Source organism: Mustela lutreola, chromosome 4, assembly GCF_030435805.1.
Source record: "Mustela lutreola isolate mMusLut2 chromosome 4, mMusLut2.pri, whole genome shotgun sequence".
Classification (NCBI taxonomy): domain Eukaryota; kingdom Metazoa; phylum Chordata; class Mammalia; order Carnivora; family Mustelidae; genus Mustela; species Mustela lutreola.
The window spans coordinates 121,328,355-121,350,223 of record NC_081293.1 but is presented as its reverse complement, the minus strand read 5'-3'; the positions used below and the strand labels follow the sequence as shown (position 1 = coordinate 121,350,223).

The window sequence follows — 21,869 nt, the reverse complement described above, 5'->3', positions numbered from 1 at the left end:
CAAATCTGGAAAACAAAACAATACAAGAAAACCCACTAACATCTCAGTTTATTCCCTGAAGGTTGTTACCAATGAGATAATAAACTGTAAAGTACTTTGGAAATAGAAAACAGTAGACATTTTTACAAGAGTGAGTATCACCTAGAATAATTTTGCCTAAATTCATTTTTGTCTTCATGTGAGAAATCGAAGAACATAATTGAGATTAGAGTCAGTTGACAAGGAAACTGAAATAGCCATCTGTTTATAACCCCTTCCACATTTCTAAGCAGTAATGTTAGCACCACATGGTGGAGGTGGTCCAGAGACGAAGGTTTTAGCCTCTGACCTTGGTTAAGATACTTCTCAGTGGAGCTTCCAGGTAAAATAAAAGTTGCTCAGTTAAGTGTGAATTTCACACAGATAGCAAAGAATTTTTTTTTTAAGATTTTATTTGTTTAGTTTATTTGACAGACAGAGATCACAAGTAGGCAGAGAGAGAGGAAGAAGCAGGCTCCCCGCTGAGCAGAGATCCCGATGCGGGGCTCGATCCCAGGACCCTGGGATCATGACCTGAGCCGAAGGCAGGGGCTTAACCCACTGAGCCACCCAGGCGCCCCAGCAAAGAATTTTTTAATATAGTTATGCAATATTTGGGAAATATACTAAAAATATCTGATCTTTATCAATATTCAGATTTAACTGGGTGTCCTATATTTCTTTTAGCTAGATCTATCAACTGTATCTGTCACGCTCTGAGTTTCTGCATTTGTAATACAGGAAGATCAGCTTCCACATTATGTCACAAAATTCTTGTGGGGATCAAACTATTTATTCTACTAGTCTAAGTGTAGAGATTTTATATTTAAAAAAAATTCTGTTGGGGCACCTGGGTGGCTCTGCCTTCAGCTCAGGTCATGGTCTCAGGGTTCTGGGATCGAGCCCTGCATTGGACTCTCTGCTCGGCAGGGATCCTGCTTCTTCCTCTCCCTCAGCCTGCCTTTCTGCCTACATGTGATCTCTGTCAAATAAATAAATAAACCTTTAAAAAAAAAATTCTGTCAACTATCTTTTAAAAATTTTTTGCCACGTGGGTGCCTGGGTGGCTCAGTTGGTTAAGGTCTGCTTTTGGTTCAGGTCATGATCTCAGGGTCCTGGCTGTGTAATAATGGAAAGGACAGCATATTGGGTGAAGAAGAGGTCTTGATGCATGTGGAAAGTTCTATCAGCAGAGTTGCTTACTTTGCCTAAGTCATGTTATGTCATGTTGTACCTGTGAGCCTATTTCGTCACCAGTTAATTTGGGATGATGGAAGATGACTTCCAGCGCAGACAATAACATTACCTACTTAAATGTTGAGGCTTCAGTATTTGTGAAGTCCACAGTCTTTGTTGTGGGACAAGAAGTCCCAGGAATCGCTTCGTGGCATAGCCAAAGCCAGAGTCCATGTCTAGAGCCATCTTCATTGAGTATGTGCTAACTGAAAAATCACTTTAATTTATGAGTGCCTTTCTTTGAAAGCTCTTAAATGATTTGGATAAATGAACTTTAAAGCTATTAAACTGCTTTCAAGAGCTGTCAACTTTGTGAATTTTTAGCTATCGTTAAAACAGAGGTACAAGTTATTCATTTACCTATTAATATCTCCTGCAAGTGTTTTAATTCCTGCTGTAATTGGGATTGTAATTAGGAATTAGTGGCTCACTGAAATGCCGATGGAAGCAGTACTTACTCTTTTTTTCAGATAATTAGTTGTATTTGCAGAAAAAAGAATTCTACTTCATTTTCATATGACATTTTCTTAATGTCTTATTAGGCACTTGTTCTTTCTCTGCCTCCTTCATTTGTTCATTTCAAAACAATAAAGTGACCTATTACTTGTTGAATTAGTGTTAAATATACCTCTGGGAGACAATTCTTTGTTGTTCTATCTGCTAAGATTTGCTAGAATAAAATGCAAAGAACCTGTGTGCAAAGTGTATGAAGTGACATATTTTTTCCTTATGGATGGTAATTGGTCTTGAGTTGTTTAGTACTTTTTGGAAAAGAGCTCCGAAGTACTTGAAATATCAGTCAGCAGATGACAGCTTAATCCGAAGAATACTTTTTTCCCCCCTTCTTGGTTATATATGAAGGCAGCATTTGTTATCGATTTCTAGCCAATTTGAAGAAAATGGGATAGTGTCTTAATATTTATGGTATGTATAGAAGTACTGTTTCCGGTGATCAGCTATCTTTCTTTAAAAATGCCATTTTCTTTTTTACTTTGCTATTCATGAATGGATGCCAGGTTTAACTATAAATGTATTGTATTTGCAGATCACTGTATAAACAAACTTGAGATGGAAATGATTACACTATCGTGTTTTTATGCTAGTAATTCTTAAAATCCAGTATACTGGTTAGGAATACTACCAACTACAAAAATGACTTGATTTCAACACTATGGAAGTTAGTTTCTCCCTTAAGTCAGCGTATCCATCATTGTGTAGACAGGGGCTGATAGGGATGATACCCAAAGAAAGGGTCCACGGCCTGTTTGATTTCTGTCATCCGAGTGTGGCCTCTGCCTTAGGCCCACCACTGTTACTTGTGTTCTTTCTTAAGGGACAAAGAACGGTATTCTCCCTCCTGTTGAGGGTACTTGTTGGATGTCACATAAAACCTTTACTGTTGTGGGATGTTGACCAGAATTCAGTGGCCTCATGGGCCCAGTTACCTTCAAGGTGGTCATTATGCAGCTGACGAAGCAGAAGCTCTACTAGAGAGGAGAGAAGAGATACTCGGGGACAAAAACACCTCTGACATGGTTACTCTGTGCACATGTGTGTTTTATTTTTTTATTTTTTAAAGCTTTTAAAGAGATTTTACTTATTAGAGAGAGAGAAAGATCAAGTGCATAGAGGCAGAGAGAGAAGCAGACTCCCCGCCGAGCAAGCAGCCCAACTCAGGGCTTGATCCCAGGACCCTGAGACCATGAGCTTGAGCTGAAGGCAGATGCTTAACCCACTGAGACACTTAGGTGCCCCCACATGAGTGTTTTAAAAGACCAAATTTTTCCTATCCACCTGATATTTTAATCTAATTATGGAGTCCTCCTTTATATATCTTGAAATTTAGATTACCATACAGATCATTAAATGATTAAATGTCAGATAAATTAGACCGGCTGTAACAGTAGATTTGCTATAGGAGTTTTGAAAAAGGCAAAGTGATTAGAGACCAGAGTTACAGGCTTGGTTTATGAACTATGGATTGAAAAATCAAGTTGAAGGAAAATTAGAAGGAAGAAAGGCACCAAGTGAGAGCCGGAGATGAGCACGTACTATGAGAGGCTTGTAAACCCAGTTAATCTAAGAGTTTGTTACAGAAGTGTGCTATCAGATCAAAACTTCGCTTAATGACAGATTACGTGGCTTCTAATGTCAGAATTGTTTGGGATTTAATGTGTAGGAAAATACCACCAACATTTTGAGCCGTGGAATAGACTAGCTAAAACAGTGTATATTCTCACGGGAAGGAGAAACACCAAGAGAACCTTGACCAGAAGGTACACTATTGTAGCAATCAGATGTGGGATGTTAAAGATGTGAACAGGGACCAAACAGGAATCAATTTTTTAAATTTTTAAAAAGATTCTATTTATTCATTTGAGAGACAGAAAGAGAGAGAATGAGTGATGGGGAGGGGCAGAGGGAGAGGAAGAAGCAGATTCCCCGCTGAGCAGGAAGCCTGACATGCGGCTCGATACCAGGACCCGGAGATCATGATCTGAGCCAAAGGCTGATACTTCACCGACTGAACCCCTACCCCAGGCACCTCCCAAATAGGAATTTAAAAAGGAGACTCTTTGGATAGAAAAAAATGAGGATATTAGAGATGTTACAAAAAAATATATATATATTGATACACTTATATATTGCAGAGTCAGTACCAGTGCAGTGCTGGGTAACACCTCCCTATTACCTCACATGATTGTCATTTCTCTTTTGTGGTGAGACCATTTAAGATGCCGTTTCTTAGTGACTTCCAAGTAGGTAATGTATTACTAACTATACTCACCATGCTGTACCTCCAGAACTTACTCATCTTTTGACTGGATGTTTGTACCCTTTGGCAAACCTCACTCTATAATTTCTCCCCCCGCCCCAGGCCACCGTCATTCTACTCTCTGTGAGTTCAGCTTCCTTAGATACCACATGTAAGAGAGATCATATAATATTTATTGTTCTCTGTCTGACTTTTTCACTTAGCACTGCCCAGAGAAGTGTATCAAATTAATGCATTGTTATATCTGAATTATATCTGATAAATGAATTTGGTGACAGACACAAGGTGTAAGTTAAGATGACTGTAATGTTTAGTTTGAGTAGATATGAGAATGTTGGCACTGTATGCTGAAAAAAAAATACCAGAAGGATTTTTATTTGGGGAGTAAATTGGTAAGTTTGGTTTAGAACAGTAATCACACACACACACACACACACACACACACACACTCACTCACTCACATACACATGATATTATCCTGAAATTCGCAATTGATCCTGATTCACAGAGATTCAGTAGGCTTTAGTTGCCTTTTGTATAGCCTCATCTCTTACCTCTCTTATCTAAAACTGTCTTGTTTTTCACACATAAGGGTTGTAATAGATACCCATTTTGCAATCAACTATGGATCCAGTCATGCTTAAATTAAGTGATTTATTTTATTGCTGACAGGAAAGAGTAGTTAGATACTAACATGAACCTGGACGTTGCTTGTAAAACTGAATGGTAGATAACACTGTATATGAAATATGAGAATAAGTCTTGCTAAAAAGCTTCTTATTTCTTTTTAACGTCTGAAGGATCTCTCTCATTCTGTTCTTTTTTCTTTTATACATTGTTAAATTTCTATACCTCATGCCACCCATTTTTATATACATAGGAACATCTTTGCTGTGTAATTCATTTTATGTTCATTGTATTTTATGGAGGAAAAATTAACATCTTTGTCACAAATTCAGGCACCTTTCTAAGCACTTCTGTTAGTTACATCAAATAAAATAAGAAACATATTATTATCAACATTGTCTAAGAGGTATTGACTTATACAAAACAGGTAACTTGTTTTCATAGAATCAAATTTTTTTTGTTTTTATGAATATATCAATATTATCTCATTGGATTTGTTTGCTTACCAAATGGGAAACTTCTTCTGTCAGAGTTCCATTTTTCTCTAGGTAGTACATACCTGAAATGATTCTTCAGTAAATCTTCATCTTTCTAGAACTTGTGTTTTCAAGCTTATTTCTGAGCCACAGCTAATAACTACTTAGGGGCCATCTAAATGCTTATGTCCTTCTGCACTATTTACTTTGCTGAATATTCCACTTAACTGCACAATGTATTTGTCATCTGCTGCTCCTGCTGACAGACAGATAACCCCTTATGTTCAATGAAAATGTTTTCCGTATTGCTTTCCTGGCATTGGTAGAATTACCAGCAAATCATTTTGTAATAATGCTTTTGTTTTTCGAACTACAGTGATTTATCCTTGGCTGTGATATAGTCTATCTGTATGTGAGTTAGTGCTGCTCATTTATCTCTAAGTTAGAGGTGTTCTGGACATACTACCCTAGTGATATCAATGGCACTCTCAAGCCAAGACAGGGATATGTGGACATCAAACCTCATGGCTCAGTAACTAAATTAAAATCCCCCCCAAATTGCATTAATTGAATCAATATAGTCAAGTATGGGTTGCAAATTGGTAAAGTGGTAAGAACAAGCTAACGGCCTGTTGCCAAAGAAACCAAACTATTCTAAGAATTCAAATACTAGAAAGAATTTTGCTCTGGAGAAATTCACAGGTGAGAGAAAAAATTATGAACATGTTAGATTAAAATGCAATGCCAAGAGATAGCTGATGAGTAGATTAACAAGTTAGAAACCCAGTTTAGGTTATCAGTTCTCAAGTCAAATTATACAATCTTGGAATTGTTGACTTAATGACATCTGGCACCCTGACTGCAGAGTTCGCCTCATCCGAACACCTTAACCCATTGTCCATCTCCGGTTTTACTTACTACCTGGTTTATTCTTGATCACGCACTCCTACATTGCCCCTTTCTCTCTTTTTGTTTGTTTTATTTTTTATAATCTATTTTCAGGTCTTCTCTTAATGTTTTAATGTCAGAGCTCCATCCTTGGTCATAGGTATCTTACCTGTCATTTACATAGAATACAAGCACCACCTTTCATGTGAAAGCTTTCCCCTAAAGCAATCTTTTTTTTTTTTTTGCTTTTTCCTCAGAGAAATTGTTTTTCATTTATATTATAATAGCCATCAGGTTTTATCTTCCTTCCAAATAAAGTCTGTATACATTCTTTATAAAAAGCATTGCAGTGTAAGCAACTGCTGGTAACGATAGCTGGGGTGTGTGCATGTGTGCATGTGTGTGTGTCTGTGTGGGCGTGTAGGTGTGTACACTTCCCATCTCACCTATGACAATGCCTTGTGTATAGTGAAGAATAGGTGTTAAATTAAGCTGGACAGATTAACATAACAGCTACTTCAGCTGAAAACAAGTATCCAAGTAGAACTTAAGAGAATTATTTCTAAATAAAGTGAAACAAGGGCAAAGCATAGATGGAAACTGTAAAGAAACTCAGTGTTGCAATTATCTAGGTCTGTGCCTATACCCCTTTCCCATCCTACTCCCCTTAATCTATGCCAGTGTTCTCCATGGGATTTCTGGAGTGACCTCATGTAGTCCTTTTTAAGATGGCCGGGAAATTTTTATTGACTCTATGACAGCAGCCTGCATCATTGGCAATGGAGTAGGATGAAATGGTAGAACGTTCCAAGCCCTAGTAATGGGAGCGTGCTTGTAGGCAGTGAAAATCTAAGCACATCCTCTATTCTATTTAAAACCTCTCTCTATAATAAGTAGTTTCAGTGACCCAATGATATTGTTTTCTAACATTCACATATGGATTGCCTATTATGTGCCAACTTAGTTCTAAGTGTTGTGTGTGAAAATCATTGACTCTTATCTATAACCCTTGGAAGTGGGAAATAGGCATCCTTCCTCTCATTTTATTGAAAAAGGCTCAGTAATTCAAGCAATGAAAAATTTAGGTAGACTAGTGCCAAGCTCATTTCTGAAGTTCTACACTAGGCTGTTACCAATCAGACAAGAACATGTGAAGAAGACACAAGAGGATAGACTCTTCCTATGAGCATTGGTTCCAGTGGAATGGCTTCCTTCTAGTCTTCTGCCTCCGCATCTCATCAGTGGCTCTGTGCCATCAAGCCTCAGTCATTCAGCATTTGAGAACTTGACTTGGGAATGTGCCTCTAAATTCAGTAATGATCAATGAAAGATAAGACATGAAAATGAACTAGATTCTAGTAATATCAGCATCTAAGCAATAAGCTTTTGCTTCAGGGCCAAAATAGCACAGTCCTAAGAAGATAGAGGAATGTCAGAAAGAAATAGTGAAGGAGATTTCAGACACTCTGGGAAGTGTTCACTTCCTTTATGTTTAGCTCAGTGTAATGGGGTTGAGTTCTGACCCCTATCAGATTATTGGTTCAGTTAAATTAAACAATGGCTAACATAACTGAGACTACATATATTTTACTCTTACCTTAATGGTAGATTCGTTGTAGAGCAAGTGTGGTCCCATCTGTGTACCATTCTTTGGGTTGTTGTCCCCATCTGTAGGATTAAAACTAGATCGACACTTATCATATTTATTGTTAAGGTGAAAAGGAAGGGGAAAATTAGTGAAAGGTAAACAGCATGACCAAAGACTTGCACATGTGTTGCTTTTCAAATGCTGTTGATGGGAATTTCATCACATGGCCCCACTGTGGCAAGAGAAACTGAGAAATACAGTTTCTAGTACATAATCACCTAAAACTTGGGAGGTATTATTACTAGGAGGATGGAGAAGAGTATTTTAAAGCCCACAGACTATTTCTTTGGTCATCCGAATACCTGTGCCTAAGTTTTTTTCCCCCCACATGTAGAACACACTCACCATCTTTCCATACAAGATGATCCAAAATCCCACCAAGTTAGTACATAATAATCCAGGATCTCCAGGGAATATGCAATACTCTCTATCATGTTGATGCAACTTTTCCTAATTTGACTGTTTATAATACAACTGAATGCCAGTTGCTCTCCCTCCGCCCATTTCCATTATTGCTCAGGTGTCTTCTATGCAATGATACTGTCTTCTGGATGACCATAATAAAAATTGTCATTTGAAAAAAGAGTAGGAAGTACATAGCAGTCACATGTTTATGATACCTATCACAATTCTTTGAGTAAGAAACACAAATACAGCCTGCTCTTGGATAAAGATTTTTTGATTAGGCAGCCCATTGGTTTCCTTTGGGAGTAAGCCTTCTGTCTGTAGACCTCTCTGGCAGGTCTGAAGAGGGATGTGCTTGGGGCAAAACAGCTTTCCTATCCTGGTGTTTCTGCAGAAGTTTTTGAGCCCAGATACTGCTTTTGGGTTCAAAACAGGAAGAAGATTTCTGCAGTCTAGTCTTGTGTTGCATTGGTAACACAAACAGCATCAAAAACAATACAGAGTTGGCTTGTAGTGAGTTTCTTGTGCTAGCAATCTCAGTCCTAAGATTGAGTCTAGAAGTCAAGCTTTTAAAAGAGAGAGAGAGAGAGAGAGAGAGAGAGAGAGAGAGAACATGGTGGGGAGGAGCAAAGGGACAGAAAATCTTCAGTAGAATCTCCACTGAGCACAGAACACAAGGCAGGGCTCTGTCCCATGACCATGAGCCGGAATCAAGGGTCAGACGCCTAACTGACAGAGCCACCTAGGGACCTGAATCTAGAAATCATTCTTAAATCCAACATCTTTTTTATATTTACTGAGTTCTGAACTTAGCCCATCATCGTCTCTCATTTTAGAGGTGGTTTACTCAAAACGTCACTGACAACAGAAAACTCATGTTAGAGTAGTGGACATTACTTATATTTTAGTTGTCCATCTGTACCTATGGCCAAGGTTATTAGCTGCCTGCCAAAGTTGTGTCTTCTCATTACATTGTGAATTTTTGCCTTTGCAAATGACACCCCACCAGGTACTATACTTGTCAGACCTCCTTTGTATCTATCTAGCACCAGTAGTATGAGTGGAAGCAAGAGGTCTCTGTTCAAACCTGTGATTGTTAGGACTTGGTGTGCCCTCTCCACGCTTCCTGAGGGACTCTAGAAACCCGACGCTGAAAAAGACAAAAGTGCCACCAGCTCTAGGTGATTGAATACCATCTTGTAGCAGTATCTATGCCCCTGGGGCTAGTGATATATCACTTAGACTTCATATGAGTAAGAAATAAACTTTGTGCTAATAAACAGGAGACTTAAGATTGTTCATTAAGTTATTTTGTATTACTGTAGAAGATAGTGAATCCTTTCCATGTCTTGGGTATTTCCCAGGTTGAAAGTTTTACTGGAGAACGAAGCCCAGCTTGTAACACAGACTCTGAAAAGGCCAGCTATTTGCCTGGCCTTATTCTCTGGCATTTTTGTGTGGGTACATAACCCTCAGTCTGTTATTGAGACTTATCCTGGACCTTGATATAGGAGCCATGATGCGAATTAGGGAATATGGATAATTCATTCTGGAACAGTAGTATTTGGGCAGCAACATTGAGATTCCTGGAAATCTTACGAACTATATGGTACACATTTATTGAATTAATGTAGGTTTAACAACAGTCCAAATTCATTATCATGGCTAAGAATTCAGAACCATCTCTAAAAATCCATAAGAGATGACTGAGGTGAGCTTAAAGCAGTGACCCACATAATACCAATTAGATCCAGCCAGTAGGACCAAGGTTGGGTTTTAAAGGCTTTTTTGAGTATGTGACTTTACTTTTTTGTATGTGACCAAAAATGCAAAATCTATTAGAGTTAGAAAAATGTTGTTGAACTCATTAATGGGAAATGCAGTTAGCTGTCATTTGAAGTGGTGTGTGTGTGTGTTTTTTTTCTACCAAGAGAATCAGCCCTCAAGTCATCATTATGTGCTTTATTATTTCCTAGCAGCTGACATGAAAAACTGTACTCTCATATTATTATTAGGGCATTTTAACCAGAAAATGGTTCTACAATCTGCATAGTTTCTCAAGAATATTTCTGTAACCCGTATTTCAGTATTCTGAGTAATCATATGTGTAAGTACCTTTTGAAATCAGTGATTCAAAAACTAGCATAGCTCTCCTTAAGTACCATGTGAAGTAGAATTGTAGTCCAATAGACTTAGCCAGAGACATGCCCGCAGTTCATTTTGGAACAGAGAAAGCATTCTCACAACCAGTCATTCTCACCATTAACAATGGCAGGCAGAAATAAGATGCCCACTTTTTGGACTCCCTTCTTCTCCTGTCATCCCAAAATCCTAGTGGAAAGCAAATGGGACATCTACAAGGAACACTATTAGGCCTTCTTACAGGAATTTTAGAAGCTCCAGTTTCCTGTCAAAACATGCAGCTTTCATTATGCATCATTAAGAAAGTGGTTATCGTGGGAATTTCAGTGTATGGTTATTATCCTTTTACTCTTTGACATTCTGTAATTCTGAGCCTCCATAAATAAGGTACCGCTTAAATGCCACAATGGGATTTTACATCAAATTAATTAGTGAGATCACAGAAGAAACTACATTGTTTAATTTTACCATAATGTAAATATATTAATTTAGTATAATCAAGGGATATTTCCTAATAGTAAATATCTCAGAAGACTTTTAAGAGAATATTATTAATATTTTTTAAATATAAACCATCTAATTTTATAAGCCATATTAAAATTGAATGGTCTGGCTCATACTGTAAATTGCAAACCTTTTTTCTATCTTTAAAGAAATATACAAATGTATGGAGCATCATACTATAAATCATGCTTAATTTCAAATAACAATTATAGGGAAAATGAATTCTAGATGAATGTCATCTGCAAAGAACCCAAAAATCTAATTTAAACATGACTTTCAAATTTCAGTTTTGGTAAGTCACTTGTCAAATTCACCGTTTAACCACTTCCAGCTTATGGTGGTTGTGGGGCCTTTGCAGGGTTACCTGATGTCCCTTCTGTCCTCTCTCCCTATCATTTGTAATAGTCTAAGTCCAATCAGGAGAGAGAAAACAGTATTTTGGACAGGGGAAATTATCTTTTTTGAAGGTTAATTTTTTAAAATAAGGAATTATTGTCACAGGGGTTAGAGTAATGAGGGATTGGCTCTAAGTACAGATCACTCTGAGTGACACAGGACTGCCAGATAGAGTATGATATGATGTAATCTGTAACAGCAACTGCCCCTGGACTTGAGATTGCTGGAGGAGGCAACCTCAATCCCAGGTGCCTCTGGGCTGAGATCCAGATCTTGCTTTTTTTTTTTTTTTCCCTTAAGATTTTATTTATTTGAGAGCTATACCATGCAGCCTGCATGGGCTGGGGGAAGGGCAAAGGGAGAGGGAGAAACAGGCTCCCCTGCTGAGCAGGGAGCTGGACATGGGGCTTGATCCTGGGACCTGAGACCATGAACTGAATGAGCCAAAGGCAGACATTTAACCCACTGAGCCACTTAGCCCCCCACCCCACGCCCTGAGATCCAGATCTTATAGGGGACACTTCCATGCCCACCAAATGACCAGAGGTTGCTATGATGTCTTGCTAGAATGGTTTGCTGGTAATTCATCCTTTAGGGTCCAAAATGTCTCCTTGGAGGCACTCTACTAGAAAAGTAGTCAGGGAGTACTGCTGGCCATTGTTTTCTGGAGAGTCTGTGAGTGCTCCAAGACCTACCCAAGTTGTAATAGTGGGGCTGGGGAAAATACAAGACACGGTAGAAGCCAGACACCAGGAAAGCCTCCCATGGCCGGAGAGCCTTTGAGTAAACGAATCAGAAACAGGAAACAAAATCCCTTTTCTCATTGAGTGTCTCATTCATCATCTGCTGACAAAGTTTAAAATTGTGCTCCTTACTGAGCAAAAAATATTTAAAGAGCCCAGATCCTTTTCATAGAGCAAGATAAATGGGTGAATTTAAAGCTGAGAGGCAATAAATGTATACAACCATCAAAACATACTGAAAGGGGTGCCTGGGTGGCTCAGTGGGTTAAGCCGCTGCCTTCGGCTCAGGTCATGATCTCAGGGTCCTGGGATCGAGTCCCACATCGGGCTCTCTGCTCAGCGGGGAGCCTGCTTCCCTCTCTCTCTCTCTCTGCCTGCCTCTCTGTCTACTTGTGATTTCTCTCTGTCAAATAAATAAATAAAATCTTAAAAAAAAAAAAAAACATACTGAAAGGATATCATTCATTTGAACTTGTAGTTATCACCTAGACCGTGGCTTGGGGAGTCAGATATTATAGAGGACTAGTTGAACGTGAACTGGCATATCTCCCGCATGCTTGTTGCTTTATTCCAGGGCTCCCAGAAAAAGAAAAAGTGAAATGTTACCTTGCTGGCTCTTAAGTTTTTGCAAGTGCAGATTGTAGGAATAACAGTAATTTTATCATTTCATTTGCATTGCCTATATTGTAAATGGTTGGTGGAAGAGGGCTATATTTAAACTCTTTTATATAAATGTCCTTTAAAATGAAAGTCTTTTTTTTTTTAAAGATTTTATTTATTTACTTGACAGAGATCACAAGTAGGCAGAGAGGCAGGCAGAGAGAGGGGGAGAAACAGGCTCCCCGCTGAGCAGAGAGCCCCATGTGGGGCTCAATCCCAGGACCCTGAGATTGTGAGCTGGGCCGAAGGCAGAGGCTTTAACCCACTGAGCCACACAGGCGCCCCTAAATGTCATTTTATAATATAGTTACTAATGAGAAAGAAATTTTGTAGGTAAGGAAAGACTCAGAAGTTATCTATTTTTTGACGTAACCTAATTGGCCAAATTATTGTACTTGGCTGATAAACTTGATTCACGATACAGTTTTCCATAACTTCCATACTTTTCAGTAGGGAAAAGGGCAAAATAGATTGGGAGGCATAAGTCACGTGAATTATTATAGGAATTTTCCCAAGAGCCGTATGTTCAAGGAGAGGACTTCGTCAGCGTAAAATGATCATCTGATTTATCAGCTTTTATTACTATCCATTAGGTCTAAGGAGTGTGTGTGTGTGTGTGTGTGTGTAAAACATTTAATTTTAAAGTGTAGATTTGGTTAGAATAAGTGTAAATTAATTGCATTTAAAAGCAATGCAGATGGGGTGCCTGGGTGGCTCAGTGGGTTAAGCCTCTGCCTTCGGCTCGGGTCATGATCTCAGGGTCCTGGGATCAAGTCCTGCATCGGGCTCTCTGCTCAGCGGGGAGCCTGCTTCCTCCTCTCTCTCTCTGCCTGCCTCTCTGCCTACTTGTGATCTCTCTCTGTCAAATAAATAAATAAAATCTTAAAAAAAAAAAAAAGAAGCAATGCAGTTAACATTATTTTTCTGATGATTGCAAAATGATAAAGGCTCTGAAACTAACACAAGATTCTTGAATTTATACTTGAATTACCTCATCATTCAAATAAATTTAAGAAAAAGGCTTTTCCATGGATTTATTTTAATTCTACTTTAACTTTTTAATTATAATCACAAATGTTCTGGCCGTCATTGAATTTGTGAAGACTAAGATTAAAGAAATCATGCCTTCATGTAAATAATAATTCAAGAGAAGATAATAAAAGTATAAGGATCAAATAATTGAAAGTATAATTTACATTAGTGGCAGGTAATTTTTCTTTTAAGGTAAATTTTGATGTTAGTAGAGAGGAGGTAAGATGTATAACCTCTGGACACCTGATAAAGCATGTAAAGTTAGCATCCAGAAAATCCCTATGTGTACAAGTTAGTTATGAAATAATGTGAAAAAAGATAATTGACTTCTGTTAACTTTCTTTTATACCACTGCATTTTTTGCCATTTTAAAAAAAGGCTAAGGGTATATAAATTAAAACACCCATTTTAACTATTGCTGAGGAATGTTTCAGTGGAATTTTATGAATTTTAAAAATATCTTTCTAGATCATATCTACTATGTTGATTTTGTTTCTCTGTTTTTAACTTAACTTCTCTCTTTCTTGTAGCTTCTCCATGGGTTGATAACAGTAGAACTCCAAACAAGATTGATCTTTATGATGTACGCAGAAGACCATGGTAAGAATTTTTAGGTAGCTGTGAAAAAATGAACTAGACAAAAGAAGGTCACATTTTTTGTGAAAAAGTTGAAAAGATTTCCATTTTAGAATGAATATTGTCTAATTATGTTAAAGAGCTAGTGAGTTTTTTTTTCCCCCAGCTAATAAATAAATACAGTTAAAATTCAAGATGGTGAGTTCAAGTGAGCAATAGTAGTGAAAATTGTTGAAATGACTTATTAAATGATTTCAAATGGACTAGTTTTTAAGTTTTATATTCAGTGTCCCTCTCTAGATCTCTTTTAGCCAGCAGGGGTTTCTACTGAAAAGCTCCCAGTTTGCTTGGAGTAGAGCTTTAATGAAGTGTCTCAATAGAGTAGAAGGTGGTTTGCCTCTGGCAGTCAACTAATGAGACCTGGCCCCAAGATACAAGCTGCCCCTAGTCATGGTCACATAGCTTAGGTTTCATTCTCCCAAAAGGAAAGCTGCTTTGTTCCTCACTACTAAAGCAACTCTTCTCTTAACATGTACCTCGAAAAATAGCAAATAGCTCACGATTGCACTCACTGGGAAACAACTATTAAACTTGTGCATTTTATTTCCATTTTTTAAAAATGTATTTAATGTGAGGATTGATCTTTTTTAAATGGGTTCATATTTTGTACAGTACACTGCTTTGTAACCTGTTCTTTCATATCAATACCTTTGAGTGCTTATGCATGAGAGACATGCTTAACATCATTTTAGCATAATTATATGGTAACTTATTTTGAAAATCTACTACTATATTGGACATTTAGATTATTTCTACTTGTGAGGGTTTAAACAAATTCCAAGATGCATGATGATTGAACCGAAGAAATATATTCTCAACTTTTAAAATGTCCTGTTAACCATTCCAGTAGCGATTTACATGAACACCAGCCACATATGATAGTATCAGATATTATTAATCCACGTAATATTCTTGTTAATATTTCTCTAGGTGTGGTGGCCCTGGAGCTATGGGTTGTTGAATGGAGGCCAAGACTGGGATATCACATAGATAGGGTTTAGAAACTATTGTTTTGGGGAAGACCTTAGAAGCAATGTGCCAACCTACTAGCCTGTCCTCTCAGATCCCAATGGAGAAGTATGGCTGGACCACTGCAGATGTTGGACTTGAACTAGATTTGTCTTTCATTGGAATATTCCAGCAAACCTGCCCCTTTCACCTTCTTTTTTCTTTTTTTTAAATTTTATTTATTTATTTGACAGATAGAGATCACAAGTAGGCAGAGAGGCAGGCAGAGAGAGAGAGAGGAGGAAGCAGGATCCCTGTGGAGCAGAGAGCCTGACGTGGGGCTGGATCCCAGGACCCTGGGAACATGATCTGAGCCGAAGGCAGAGGCTTTAACCCACTGAGCCACCCAGGCACCCCCCTTTCACCTTCTTACAGAGAAATGGACTTGGGTGTATGTTATAAACTCTGTTTCATGAACACGTAGTCCTGAGTAGATACTCACTGTGTTGGATGTTGTCTGAAAATGAATTGGCAGGTTTTCTGCAGAGAGGCCTCAAAGATAACTAAAACGTTGAGTTCAGGTTTAGCTTTTGCTGTTGGATAAATCGGAACCCCCCCAACTCCCGCCAATCAGGTTGTGGGCAAGCAGCATGAACTTTGGGGGATCACTCACCTGCAATTCAATTTATCGCTACAGTTGGGCTGGGGGGCAATGTGAGAATCCATATTTTGAACTGGTTCTCCAGGTGATTCTCAGACACTAAAGTTCTGAGAGGCACCACCTGAAACTCTTGGGAATGTTATACATTACTCTGTTTTCAATCACTTTATCATCACTTTGTATTACCCTTTAGTATTTCTTCTCTGTTGATAGTTGTTTTCTCACATTCCTAGACCACCTAGCTCTTGCTGTGTTTATTTTCTGCATTGAAAAATAGGATATAATCTTATAATTCCTTAGAGTGAGTTTTAAACCCCATGGTCAATAAACTGGAGTTTAGGATACACACACACGTGTGTGTGTTTGTGTGTACACATATATGTATACATATATATTTTTTTTCCATATCCAGGAGGTAATTTCTTTTGCTTCTAATATTAGAACACATCTCTTGATCTCTTGTTTTATCTGTGAAACATATTCTGCCTCTGACATCTCTATTATGTTAAATGGAGCTTTTTAAAAATTGACATTGTAGAACTGTGAGTGAAAACACATTGCCTACTGAGATGCTTGAAAAAAATACCTGATCTAAAAAAAAAAAAAATCAGTGAATGCCAATTCAAAACATATCAATGTTTAATAGTTTTCAAGAGAAAAAAGTATTCATATGGTCTTTGTTTCAGGTACATCCAAGGAGCTGCATCACCTAAGGACATGCTTATCCTGGTTGATGTGTGAGTAGTTAAATATTCTCTCTTTATATACTGAAAATTTAGGAAGATAACAGTAATATGTTGGAAGTAGGTTGGGTTAAAAAAAAAAAGCAAAGAGAAATTATGATGACTTTATATCCAGGGAAAAAAAGCCATATCAAGATAATAACAAAACAAAAATTAGCTTACAGAAAATAAGAATCTACATTGGAATTGAAAATTATGGCATATTTCTAATGTCTGAGCTTTTTGAAAAATTATTCTTTTATTTCAAATTTTTGCTTTACATTTTAAACAGGATAAAGTATTTTGTTGATAAAACTTAGCAGTTCCTGGTACCCCCCCCCAAAAAATATTAGTTGTCATTTAGCTACTAACGATTCACATAATTTATAGGAATTTATCCACAGAATAGATAAATATCAAATATATTAAACGCCAATACTGGGACTTTTTAAAGAGAAATGCTGGTATATAGAAGGAATTGCATGAGTTTTTGTATTGGTCATTTTACTTTTTTACATCCCTTCAAGTTAAGGGGTATGTGTGTGTAATCTTCTAATAAAATTTAAGATGAAATTGCAAGTATATAGAATATAATAAGTTTTTAAGAGCAATGCCAAAGAGCTAAAAAACAAGAGGTATAAAATGCTTATTTTCCTTGAGAGAAAAAGTTAAATCTTCTTAAGTTCTTTGTCATACTGGAAGAAACAGAATCCAATGTTTTGTAGACAGCTAAATCCATACCACAAGCTAATATCATAATTTGAAAACACTTAAAAATGATCTGAAATAAACAAGTTAAAAACCTATCACTTAGCCTGAGAAAGAAAAGATAAAGGAATTCAACATATTAACTTACATGTTAATTCCCATTTCATTTCTTAAAATATATGTAAATCAGAACATATTTTAATTAAATTATTATGGAGTTATATGCTAATCCTTGATATTCTTCTTAAGTGTAAACCTAAGTGGTGATTCAATATGGTATTAGCTTTTTGGATATGTGATAATTCCCAGAAATGATTCTTCATATTAAAATCTTTAGAATCCACATGTATATTAGAAGATTAAAAATGCATATCAAGTTCAAATAGCATTTTTAAAAATTATTTCAACAGACATGTATGGAAGGTCTCCTTTATACGATGTGATAATGTAGAGACAAAGATGATTAAGATGTCTCTCAAAAATAATTCAAGTGTATTAGTGAAACTTAACCATATTCCCAAGTAACTAAAGTAATTGTAGAAGGTGATAGACGTAAAGTATGACCCAGTACTAAGAGTCCATAGGGAATAACACTCTCATTGAAAGTGTCAGAAAAAACTTAACACTAAGGAAGTAAAATTAGAATTGATTTCACAAGGTGGGCATGGGAGAGTAGGGGACAGAGAATGGAATTTCTGGTGGAAGAATTGACAGGAGCGAAGTGACATAGGTGAAAACATTTGGGGGCACTGTATTGAGCAGAAGAAAGTAAGGAAGGAAGGAAGGCAGGAAGGGAATGAAAGTCTTTGAATACAGAGCTCTTGTGATCACTGGCTAGTTAGTAGGTAACTATGAAATATTAACAGTATTAGCTCAAGATGTGTTTCTAGAATTTTCACCTGTTTGCATGGCGAGGAGTAGAGGCTAAGAGTTGGATGGAGTGGCTGTTACCCAAGCTCAGGGTCTTCAGGTAAGACGCACCTGACACAGGGTGGAGAGAAGATGGAGAAGAGGCCACCTCTTGGGGAACTGAGAAATGGAATGAAAAAGAGAGGTTGTCTGAAAGGGTGAGAAAGGTGAGAGGAAGGAGGAAATTGGTTGACTGAAATCCAGTCAGATTGGTACTAAGATCATTAATAGGGAAAAAAATATGTGTGGGCGTAGTTTGCCATTCTGTATATTGACCCTGTAGTTGATTAACAAAGCCAGAAGTCTAAAAGTGGGGAAAAGTTGAGAGCTCTAGAGACGAAGAAGGGGGAGTTAGTTGCCTAGAGGTGAGTCGCATGGTGAGATGAGGTCGCCGAGGATCCGTAGAATATGTAGAGACGAGAGAAATAAGGGCTAGAACCCTTCAACCTGGCTAACAGAGCTGGTATTCGGTATCTATTTCTTCAGTAAGTAAATATGTCATGAGTATCTGTAATTTCTTAAAATCATCCCGGGACATCATTTTTATATCATCATTATAGTTAGAAACGTATACATTCAGATGCTGATAGGAAAGATAAAATTCCTTACAATATATTTCTACTCCATCAGAAATGTGACTCTCTTTACTAAATTTTGAAGATAAAATTACTTAATATTATATAAATGACCTAGAGTTAGTGGGAAAGTCTCCTTTTGTTAGGATGTGTGGTGTTGCTTCAGTATGTGGTCATAGATCCATTGTTTTATAGGAGTGGAAGTGTCAGCGGATTGACACTTAAACTGATTCGAACATCTGTCTCCGAAATGTTGGAAACCCTCTCAGATGACGATTTTGTGAATGTGGCTTCAGTAAGTATAAGATGACTGCATTTTTTTGGAATTAATTCTGCAATTTCTTTCTCCCTCTGATTTTAAATATTTCATAGTGTTTTATCACTGATAGGCTGAGGTAGGTCTGATCTGTGATAAAGCTGTCTTACTGAGCAGTCCTCTGCTTGTTGCTAATTCTCCTATGCTTCCAAGCCAAGGTTCTTTTTGAATGTCTAAGGCTTTTCCCATGAGTGAAGTAATTGAAGTAATAATGAAGAAAAAAAAACACAGCAGATACTCTCCCCTCACACCAAGGAGCTTAAACAGGTGACATGAACCCTGTACTTGCTGTTCGCTGTAACTCCTAATAAGTAGCAACTTGGCAGCATCATTAGATGGCAATATTCTCTTCATTATAATACTCAATTTTTCACACTGGACATGTACCCATAATGTATTAGGGTTTTTTAAACTGAAGTGTAATTACGCTACACAGTGTTACGTTAGTGGCAGGTATACAACATATTGATTAAACAATTCTATACCAATGGTATGTGTTGTCACCATCTATCACCGTACAATGTTAATAAAATATTGTTAACTATATTCCCCATTCTGTACTTCTCATCTCTGTGACCTATTTATTTTATAATAGGAAGTTTGTCCCTCTTAATCCCCTTTATTTTACCCATTCACCCCACCCACCTCCTTTCTGACAACCACTGGTTTGTTCTTTGTATTTAAGAGTCTCTTGGGTATTTGTTCATTTGTTTTGGTTTTTAGACTCTACATACAAGTAAAATTATATGGTATTTGTTTTTCTCCACCTGACATTTCACTTAGCATAATACTTTCTAGGTCTACCCATGTTGTCCCAAATAGCAAGATTTTTTTTGGGGGGGAGGGGTGCTGAGTCATATTCCAGTGTGTGTATCTCACTCTGTCTTTATCCATTCATCCTTTGGTTGATACTTAGGTCACTTTCATATCTAGGTTATAATAAATAATGTTGCAGTAAACATAGGGGTACATATGTCTTTTTGAATTAGTGCTTTTATATACTTTGGGTAAATACCTAGTATTGGAATTACTGGATCATGTAGTATTTGTGTTTTTAATTTTTTGAGGAATGTCCATGTTGTATTCCACAGTGCCTGCACCAATTTACGTTTCAGCAGTAGCGCATGAAAGTTTCTTTTTCACCACATCCTCCCCAACTCTTGATTTTTTTAATTTTTTTTGTCTTTTTCACATTAGCCACTCTGACAGGTCTAAGGCAATATCTGATTGTGGTTTTGATATGTATTCCCTGATGATGAGTGAAGTTGAGCATCTTTTCATTTGTCTGTTGGCCGTCTGTCTGTCTTCTTTGGAAAATATATATTCAGGGCCTCTACCCATTATTTAATTGGGTTATTTGTTTTTTGTATTTTTGGTGGGGGAGGGTTTTGAGTTACAGGAGTTATGTATTTTGGGTATGAACCACTTACTGGATATATCATTTGCAGATCTCTTCACCCATTTAGTAGGTTGCTTCTATTGTTTTGCTTTTGTTTCCTTTGTTTTGCAGAAACTTTTTATTTTGATATAGTCCCAATAGTTGATTGTCTTAGCAGCTATATCTAGAAAAATGTTGCTATGGCTAATGTCAGAGAAGTGACTGCCTGGTTTCAGATCTCACAGTTAGTTCTTGAACCCATTTTGAGTTTATTTGCATATGGTGTGAGAAGATGGTCCAGTTTCATTCTTTTGCATGTGGCTGTCCAGTTTTCCTAACACTGTTTGTTGGAGAGACCATCTTTTCTCCATTGTATATTCTTGCCTCTTTTGTCATGGATTTATTTCTGGAAGACTCCAGAAATAATGTTCCATTGATCATTGATCATTGGACATTGATGCATTGATCAATGTTCCATTGATCCATGTGTCTGTTTTCCATTGATCTATGTGTCTGTACCACACTGTTCTGATTACTTTGTAGTATATCTTGAAATACAGGATTGTGGTATCTCCAGATTCGTTCTTCTTCCTCAAGATTGCTTTCGCTTTTCAGGGTCTTTTGTGATTCCATATAAATCTTAGTGTTATTTTTTTCCATCTTTGTGGAAAATGCCACTGTATCCTAATAATGTATTATGTATTCTCATAATGTATTAATAATTATAATAATGTATTATGTTTTCAAAGTATTGTTAATTTAAGAACTGATATGTCAATGTGCTTTTTAAAAAATCTTATTTCCAAAGAACCATAGTAGACCTTCCTACTCATAGGTAAAGAAAGTCAAACTCTAAAGCAAATAAAACAGACTAAATGAATGTTAGCACATCTCAGAATTTAAGCAAGATATTTCATGATCATTTATTGGTATATGATTCACATTTGAAGTGGTTATATTGACAGAGATGAAAATGAGCAATTTGTGGTGAGGTCATTTTGTATTGAACATAAAAGAAGAGATTTGTCTTTGAAACCCCTTGGAAGGATGAAGTTAAAGCAACTTCCTTCACTGGAAGGGCACCCCTAGGAAGAAAGTAGTCAAGAGAATCAAGTATCATCTCTCTGTTAGCCTGAGCTCCAGGTAACTGGATGTATGATGTTTACGAAAAGGAAGGGGATTTATAACTAAAATGCTTTTCACAGGATATCACTGGCTTAGGGTAGCTATAGAACCCAAGATCAATGAGGCAAGACTTTGTAAAAATGTTCCATAGGTGATACATGCAAGGAAGTCTGTAAACCTCCTTTGGAGACTTCTTCTTTTCTGGGCCACACGTGTGTCTCCACCACAGTGAGGCACGACCTGGTCTTTCAGTTTCCTAAGGCTGCCGTAACAGAATGAGACAGATTGGGTAGCTCAAACTATAGAAAAGTATTTTTTCATGGTTCTGTAGGATGGAACT

The 21,869-nt window shown here is 37.3% G+C and overlaps 1 protein-coding gene across 7 annotated transcripts in view; it reads left to right on the top strand.

Annotated features, from left to right (window-relative positions):
- Positions 1–21,869, top strand: part of CACNA2D1 (calcium voltage-gated channel auxiliary subunit alpha2delta 1) — a 504,453-nt gene that overhangs the window by 367,479 nt on the left and 115,105 nt on the right. For all 7 annotated transcript variants that reach the window (XM_059170974.1, XM_059170972.1, XM_059170973.1 and 4 more), the window contains exons 8-10: positions 14,082–14,151; positions 16,483–16,533; positions 18,906–19,005. In XM_059170974.1, the coding sequence (XP_059026957.1) occupies positions 14,082–14,151; positions 16,483–16,533; positions 18,906–19,005 (221 nt within the window). The remainder of the gene's footprint in view (positions 1–14,081; positions 14,152–16,482; positions 16,534–18,905; positions 19,006–21,869) is intronic.